General features: G+C 46.4%; 1 protein-coding gene across 2 annotated transcripts in view; it reads left to right on the top strand.

Annotated features, from left to right (window-relative positions):
- Positions 1-63: 63 nt before the first annotated feature.
- LOC124288086 (ecto-NOX disulfide-thiol exchanger 2-like) overlaps positions 64-8,523 on the top strand; it is a 29,877-nt gene continuing 21,417 nt past the window's right edge. For both annotated transcript variants that reach the window (XM_046724652.1, XM_046724651.1), the window contains exons 1-5: positions 64-257; positions 1,778-1,954; positions 2,490-2,665; positions 3,293-3,392; positions 8,274-8,480. In XM_046724652.1, coding sequence (XP_046580608.1) covers positions 230-257; positions 1,778-1,954; positions 2,490-2,665; positions 3,293-3,392; positions 8,274-8,480 — 688 coding nt within the window. In that variant the 5' untranslated portion in view covers positions 64-229. The remainder of the gene's footprint in view (positions 258-1,777; positions 1,955-2,489; positions 2,666-3,292; positions 3,393-8,273; positions 8,481-8,523) is intronic.

The raw sequence follows: 8,523 nt of genomic DNA, 5'->3' as shown, positions 1-8,523 counted from the left end.
CCGCTGTGTCAGTTATCTGCAAGCATATGCTTACGGAGCCCAGTTTGTGTTTGGTAGCTAACCGGAAGTGTATTGTCGGACATTATTTTACGGAGAGGAGACGCGTCTAATTTTCTTTAGAATGTGTAAACCTTACGTTTGATTAGTGATCGTGATTTTAGAACAGAACTCTTGTATCATCGCACAATAAGGAAACGGCACGAACTATAAACGAAAGAGAATTTCAGCAATGTCACAACCATCGCAATATATCCAAGGTAGGCGAATTTTGCAAAGATCATTTCAAAGATGGAGAGAAGCTCATTTCCACCAGCAGACCGTACTGATTCACGTATTCAGTTTCGGTTACTGCAGTTTAGTTAACAAGAGTCTTAAATATCACATGCAACCAAAAAAAACCACCATAATTAAAACACAATTATCACTTATTCATGACATATGATATACATTGCTGATTATGAAAAAACGGAAAAACAAATAATCAAAATTATAAGCATACAAATGCAAATCAAAAGTGCAATATTTTGTACTTGGGATTACTTCCCTTGAAACGAAGCACACGGGATACCGAACCCAGTCAAAGCGGGTGGGCGTGCACTTTAAGTGTAACAAAGACTTTCATTGGCTGGTTCATTTGCCGATACACTCTTTGTATGTGTATGGAGATGTTGGGTTTTGTAAATACATGCTCATTTTTTTGTGTATAACATCTTGCAATTCGTTGGTTTCACATTAATTTTCGACTCGCTGTGCGCATGCGCAGAGCGTGTAAAAATATCCACGGGCCAACTTCCGGTTTTGGTCGTATTAGCGGACGTCAGGCAATGGGTTATTTCCACCCCTGATGTGTACCATTTGCTGTTTTTCCTTTCGCAATTTTAATACTCTTTTGACACAAGTACACGATGAAATGGTTTACAGTAGGAAATTGGGCTAATGGAAATTGGCATCGACCTTGCACTAGGCCACTTTCACACGCTACATTTGTCCAGTAATGATTTGGAGGCTGACTCACCCTTGTGCCGACGCCTGACACCTGACATCAAAACCATTTTCAGTTCGGCTCATTCCACACCTCACGGTATCTGGTAGATTACGGAATGGGATGAGTGTGACAAATGGCATTGGAGCCATTCAGCAATTGTCGGTAGACTAAATCATGAGACGCAACGTCTACCCGTAACCTTAGTAATTGTCCGTGACCTATTAGACTCTTTCCGTTCATTTCCATCCTCATGAGAAGTTGTGGTGCTGAAATCTAAAGGTGCTCCCCCTGCTTGTTTCTTCGTGTAATTTTGTTACAGTTTTATGTGGTAAAAGTGTGAAAAATGAATGTCAGTCACCTGCGTCTGGGACACATTCAATAGACATATTTTGAATTAGGCTGGAAATTATAATGACGTTTACAAATGAAATCATTTAACATGTTCAGTTCAATGATTTGTGGGGTGGGACCGGCGGGGTAGCCTAGTGGTTAAAGCGTTTGCACAAGGGTACAGACTGTGAAGCCCATTTCTGGTGTCCCCTGCCATGGTATTGCTGGAATATTGCTAAAAGCGGAGTAAAAACCAAAACTCAATCACTTGTTGGGTGGAGGGTGTTATTGGCATTATTTCTGTTTCAGTTTATTTAAATAAATACAAGGTAAAATTGTCTAACTGGCCAGTCAAATGCAATCGAATCACTTTTCAATACATTATAAAACAGACCTAAGTTTTCCATGTCATCAATGACAATGTCTGTAAGCCATGTACATGGGAATTATATCACCTTCCAGGGATGATCGGACCAGTGAATATGGCCAACATGAATTCCTATGGGAATATGGCCACAATGGGAGGAGGAAACCGACTTGACCCAGCTAACAACAACATGCCACTGAGCTTCAACACAGGGAAGAATAAACCACCAATGGCCAGAAGCAGTACTGAGTATGGAGAATCAAGTCGTCAAGGTAACTGCTGCTTGATCTCAACTGTAAAATTTAAATACATCACCATTATGATAGCGTTCACATGTCAAACAATAATTATTCATAATCATGATATTTCTGGAAGAATGTGATGAATTGAATATGTTAACTGATTTTAAAGTGATTAATATTTAACCTGTTGTATTGTTTGACATACTTACAGCAATGTAAAGCGTAATCCCTGGATTCCTTATTGTATTATTTGAAACATTATCCTTTTATTCATATCCGTAAGCTCAGCAAGGTATATCAATAGGAACACTTTAGAACACTTTGTCTTCATCAATAGAACCAGAGCTTTGTGGTCTCATAGACATTGTAAATAAAGGCAATTTTAGTATCTTTATCATGTGTATTGCTGTGAAGACTATACAGATACTTGATGTTACTATAACCAGAAAACTGAAAAGTGTGATAACATGATAGTTTATAAGATTTTTATAGCTTCCTGAAAATCACCTCTTGAGCTGTATTTAATTTAGCTAAATGTTGCTGACCCGTGTATAATTGTCTACAGTCGTCCCAGACGAATCCCCCTCCAGCACGACTGAGGGCATGCTGCAGCAGCAGCAGCAACAGCATCAGGGGAACATGCTGCCTGGTGGCAGTGACATGTACAACATGGGGTACGGGGGCCACATGGGGTACAGCGGAGATCCATCCATGATGATGATAGGATCTATGATGAACCAGGTGGGTCTGCTCCACATTGTACTGATGTTACTGGATCAGATGTGGTGCCATGGGTGACAGATAAACTTGTTGATGAGTGGCAGGGTTTAACATAGCTCTTGAAACTGGGTGTCCTGGGGACTCAGGCCATGTTTGTTGAGAGCCCATTTCCAAAATTGTAAACAGAATGTTTATATTTAATATGGGATATCATTACAAACTCAGAAAGTTCTTTCCCAGAAAAAAATTATATTGCGTCCAGAAGGACGCACCAAAATTTAGTTTGGGGGTACTTCATCAAATTTCTGCGTCCAAAACGCAGGAATCATGCGTCCCGTAAAACCCTGGAGTGGGTAAGATGGTTTAGTCTTGGGGAGATGTTGAACACATTTTGAAGTTACTTGAACAAAACTGGTGTGATGAGTTACATGTATACATTGATAAGCTTGGCAAGTAATCTTTCTGTCAGCTGTATAGAATGGAAGTCAGTGTGAGGATGTTCTGTGAAGCTTGAGAAATTTGCTTTCCTATTGTAAAGGTCATGTTGGTCATTTTAACACACAGATGCGATTGTAATGAGATTGCCTGTACATGGTCTGGTATTCCAGCTATATAGTGTCAAGTTATACCTGACGTTTCTTGTTGCAGTATGGCATGAACATGATGGGGCAGATGGGCCCCTTGCCCAGCTACGCTGAGAGAGAAGTGATCACACTCAAGAGCTGTGTGCTGTACCCCCCTCCCCCAGGTAATCACTCGCTGTTACTTCTGTGCTGTACCCCCTCCCCCAGATAGTCACTCACTGTTACTTCTGTGCTGTACCCCCTCCCCAGGTAATCACTCACTGTTACTTCTGTGCTGTACCCCCTCCCCCAGGTAATCACTCACTGTTACTTCTGTGCTGTACCCCTCCCCAGGTAATCACTCACTGTTACTTCTGTGCTGTACCCCCTCCCCAGGTAATCACTCACTGTTACTTCTGTGCTGTACCCCTCCCCAGGTAATCACTCACTGTTACTTCTGTGCTGTACCCCTTCCCCAGGTAGTCACTCACTGTTACTTCTGTGCTTCCCTCCCCCAGGTAGTCACTCACTGTTGGTAGTGCTGTACCCTCCCCCAGGTAGATCACTGTTACTTTGTGTGCTGTACCCCTCCCCCAGGTAGTCACTCACTGTTACTTCTGTGCTGTACCCCTCCCCCAGGTAGTCACTCACTGTTACTTCTGTGTTGTACCCCTCCCCCAGGTAATCACTCACTGTTACTTCTGTGCTGTACCCCTCCCCCAGGTAATCACTCACTGTTACTTCTGTGCTCCCCCAGGTAGTCACTCACTGTTACTTCTGTGCTGTACCCTCCCCCAGGTAGTCACTCACTGTTACTTCTGTGCTGTACCCCTCCCCCAGGTAGTCACTCACTGTTACTTCTGTGCTGTACCCCCTCCCCCAGGTAGTCACTCACTGTTACTTCTGTGCTGTACCCTCCCCCAGGTAGTCACTCACTGTTGCTTCTGTGCTGTACCCCTCCCCCAGGTAGTCACTCACTGTTACTTCTGTGCTGTACCCCCCCCCAGGTAGTCACTCACTGTTACTTCTGTGCTGTACCCCTCCCCCAGGTAGTCACTCACTGTTACTTCTGTGCTGTACCCCTCCCCAGGTAATCACTCACTGTTACTTCTGTGCTGTACCCCCTCCCCAGGTAATCACTCACTGTTACTTCTGTTCTGTACACCCCTCCCCCAGATAATCACTCCTGTTACTTCTGTGCTGTACCCCCCAGGTAGTCACTCACTGTTACTTCTGTTGTACCCCCCCCCCAGGTAGTCACTCACTGTTGCTTCTGTGCTGTACCCTCCCCCAGGTAAGCACTCACTGTTGCTTCTATTCTGTACCCTCCCTCAGGTAATCACTCACTGTTACTTCTGTTCTTGTACCCTCCCCCAGGTAGTCACTCACTGTTGCTTCTGTGTTGTACCCTCCCAGGTAATCACTCACTGTATATTTCCTCCCCCAGGTAGTCACTCACTGTTGCTTCTGTGTTGTACCCTCCCCAGGTAATCACTCACTGTTACTTCTGTGCTGTACCCCCCCCAGGTAATCACTCACTGTTACTTCTGTGCTGTACCCTCTCCCCAGGTAATCACTCACTGTTACTTCTGTGCTGTACCCCTCCCCCAGGTAGTCACTCACTGTTACTTCTGTGCTGTACCCCTCCCCAGGTAGTCACTCACTGTTACTTCTGTGCTGTACCCCTCCCCCCAGGTAGTCACCACTGTTACTTCTGTGCTGTACCCCTCCCCCAGGTAGTCACTCACTGTTGCTTCTGTGCTGTACCCCTCCCCCAGGTAATCACTCACTGTTGCTTCTGTGCTGTACCCCTCCCCCAGGTAGTCACTCACTGTTACTTCTGTGTTGTACCCCCTCCCCAGGTAGTCACTCACTGTTACTTCTGTGCTGTCCCTCCCCCAGGTGTCACTGTTGCTTCTGTGCTGTACCCCCTCCCCCAGGTAGTCACTCACTGTTACTTCTGTGCTGTACCCCTCCCCCAGGTAGTCACTCACTGTTACTTCTGTGCTGTACCCCTCCCCCAGGTAATCACTCACTGTTACTTCTGTGCTGTACCCTCCCCCAGGTAGTCACTCACTGTTACTTCTGTGTGTTGTACCCCCTCCCCAGGTAGTCACTCACCTGTTACTCTGTGCTGTACCCTCCCCCAGGTAGTCACTCACTGTTGCTTCTGTGCTGTACCCTCCCCCAGGTAATCACCACTGTTACTTCTGTGCTGTACCCTCCCCCAGGTAGTCACTCACTGTTACTTCTGTGCTGTACCCCTCCCCCAGGTAGTCACTCACTGTTCACTTCCTGTGCTGTACCCCTCCCCCAGGTAGTCACTCACTGTTACTTCTGTGCTGTACCCCCCCCCAGGTAGTCACTCACTGTTGCTTCTGTGCTGTACCCCTCCCCCAGGTAGTCACTCACTGTTACTCTGTGCTGTACCCTCCCCAGGTAGTCACTCACTGTTACTTTGCTGCTGTACCCTCCCAGGTAATCACTCACTGTTACTTCTGTGCTGTACCCCTCCCCCAGGTAGTCACTCACTGTTACTTCTGTGCTGTACCCCTCCCCCAGGTAGTCACTCACTGTTACTTCTGTGTTGTACCCCTCCCCCAGGTAGTCACTCACTGTTACTTCTGTGCTGTACCCCCCCCCCGAGGTAGTCACTCACTGTTACTTCTGTGCTGTACCCTCCCCAGGTAGTCACTCACTGTTACTTCTGTGCTGTACCCCTCCCCCAGGTAGTCACTCACTGTTGCTTCTGTGTTGTACCCCTTCCCCAGTGTTGTTGTGCTGTACCCTCCCCCAGGTAGTCACTCACTGTGTTACTTCTGTGCTGTACCCCCTCCCCCAGGTAGTCACTCACTGTTACTTCTGTGTTGTACCCCCTCCCCAGGTAGTCACTCACTGTTACTTCTGTGCTGTACCTGTGCTGCACCCTTCCCCAGGTAGTCACTCACTGTTACTTCTGTGCTGTACCCCTCCCCCAGGTAGTCACTCACTGTTACTTCTGTGCTGTACCCCCTCCCCCAGGTAGTCACTCACTGTTACTTCTGTGCTGTACCCCCTCCCCCAGGTAGTCACTCACTGTTGCTTCTGTGCTGTACCCTCCCCCAGGTAGTCACTCACTGTTCACCTGCTTCTGTGTTGTACCCCTCCCCCAGGTAGTCACTCACTGTTGCTTCTGTGCTGTACCCCCTCCCCAGGTAGTCACTCACTGTTACTTCTGTGCTGTACCCCCCTCCCCAGGTAGTCACTCACTGTTGCTTCTGTGTTGTACCCCTCCCCCAGGTAGTCACTCACTGTTACTTCTGTGCTGTACCCCTGTGTTGTACTCCCCCCAGGTAGTCACTCACTGTTACTTCTGTGCTGTACCCCCTCCCCCAGGTAGTCACTCACTGTTACTTCTGTGCTGTACCCCCTCCCCAGGTAGTCACTCACTGTTACTTCTGTGCTGTACCCTCCCCCAGGTAGTCACTCACTGTTACTTCTGTGTTGTACCCCTCCCCCAGGTAGTCACTCACTGTTACTTCTGTGCTGTACCCCTCCCCCAGGTAGTCACTCACTGTTACTTCTGTGCTGTACCCCTCCCCCAGGTAGTCACTCACTGTTACTTCTGTGCTGTACCCCCTCCCCCAGGTAGTCACTCACTGTTACTTCTGTGCTGTACCCCCTCCCCCCAGGTAGTCACTCACTGTTACTTCTGTGCTGTACCCCCTCCCCCCAGGTAGTCACTCACTGTTACTTCTGTGCTGTACCCTCCCCAGGTAGTCACTCACTGTTACTTCTGTGCTGTACCCTCCCCCAGGTAGTCACTCACTGTTACTTCTGTGCTGTACCCCCTCCCCCAGGTAGTCACTCACTGTTGCTTCTGTGCTGTACCCCTCCCCAGGTAGTCACTCACTGTTACTTCTGTGCTGTACCCTCCCCAGGTAGTCACTCAATGTTACTACTGTGCTGTACCCCCTTCCCCGTCATGATATTGCTGGAATATTGATAAAAGCGACGTAATACTAGACACCTTCACTCACTTATCTGACATGCCTTGGTAAATGAAGTACTTTTAAAGCTCAGGGTTGGCACTGGCTTGGTAAAGCCTGAAGTTATAATGATTTGCTGTATAAAGGCCCATTTTTCCCATTTAATCCATGAAATGGTCCTAATTACAAGTGTCTTTGTCTTGGAGATTAGGAAATCATATCCAAATTACAGAAAATCCATACCTTGTCACCATGTTTAAATACCATCATTGAAAAGAAACTAATCCATAAAAGAGTTACTTCCTTGCAATGCCAACATGTTTGGCTGATCAATCTGTACCATCGCTAAAACAAAACATTCCCTCAGGATCCCATCCGTTGGTGTAGTGGTAAGAGTTACTTCCCTTTGAATGCCAGTCCCCTAAAATATAAAATATGGCTGATAATCTGTTCAAACCCTAAATGGGTACAACTTTATGCTCAGTTTCCTCAAAGAATCACTTTTCATAGCTTCACTGGCATAATATCTTCAGTGGACAGCGGTATAAAACCAGCTTCAGTCTGGGCTAGTACAAAAGACCTGTGCCTGCGCGTACGCATCGTCATATGGTGATTTCTCAAAGCGTAGTTTATCACCCAAAGAATCACTCTCATTTGACAATATCTTCAGGAACATGTATTGTGACTGCTAAGTCCAGACCTGAGGCATACTCACAGCATTACGTTATTACCCTGTTAATGGATCATGATGGTCATGATATTCTTCCTGGCTCGTCTATACATCCCAATATATCAGTCATGTGTTTTCAGTTAGTGCAGTCATCCTTCTATCCATTAAACTTCTTTTTGATAAGAGGCAGTTTGAATTTATATTGAAGAGGGTCCGATTGGGGTAGCAAAGTGGTTAAAGCGTTCTCCGTTCAAAGACGTTTTGTGTTTGATTCCCACATGGTCACAATGTGTGAATTGCATTTCTGGTTTGGTCGCCGACCAATCTTACTGGATTATTTCTGAACTAATCCGGAACATGCTCACTAGTTTGAAATTATCTTACCAGTATATGTGGATGATATTGAATAATGGATTCTTTCTTTACAGGTGCTCCTCCTCGTAGCGTGCGAGAACGTCCCCCTGGTTGTCGCACAGCTTTCATCGGGGGACTGCCCGAGAACACCACTGAAGAAATCCTACAGGAAGTGTTCGAGAAGTGTGGCAACATCGTCAGCATCCGACTCAGCAAGAAGAACTTCTCCCACATCAGATTCGAGTTTCATGACAGTGTCGAGAGGGCTCTCTTCATCTCAGGTATACAAAACAACTCACAGCATTGTAGTGTAATAAACATACT

This window comes from Haliotis rubra, unplaced genomic scaffold (genome assembly GCF_003918875.1).
Source record: "Haliotis rubra isolate DU_JTF1 unplaced genomic scaffold, ASM391887v1 Scf411, whole genome shotgun sequence".
NCBI classification, from domain to species: Eukaryota; Metazoa; Mollusca; class Gastropoda; order Lepetellida; family Haliotidae; genus Haliotis; species Haliotis rubra.
This window is presented reverse-complemented; position numbering and strand designations above follow the sequence as displayed.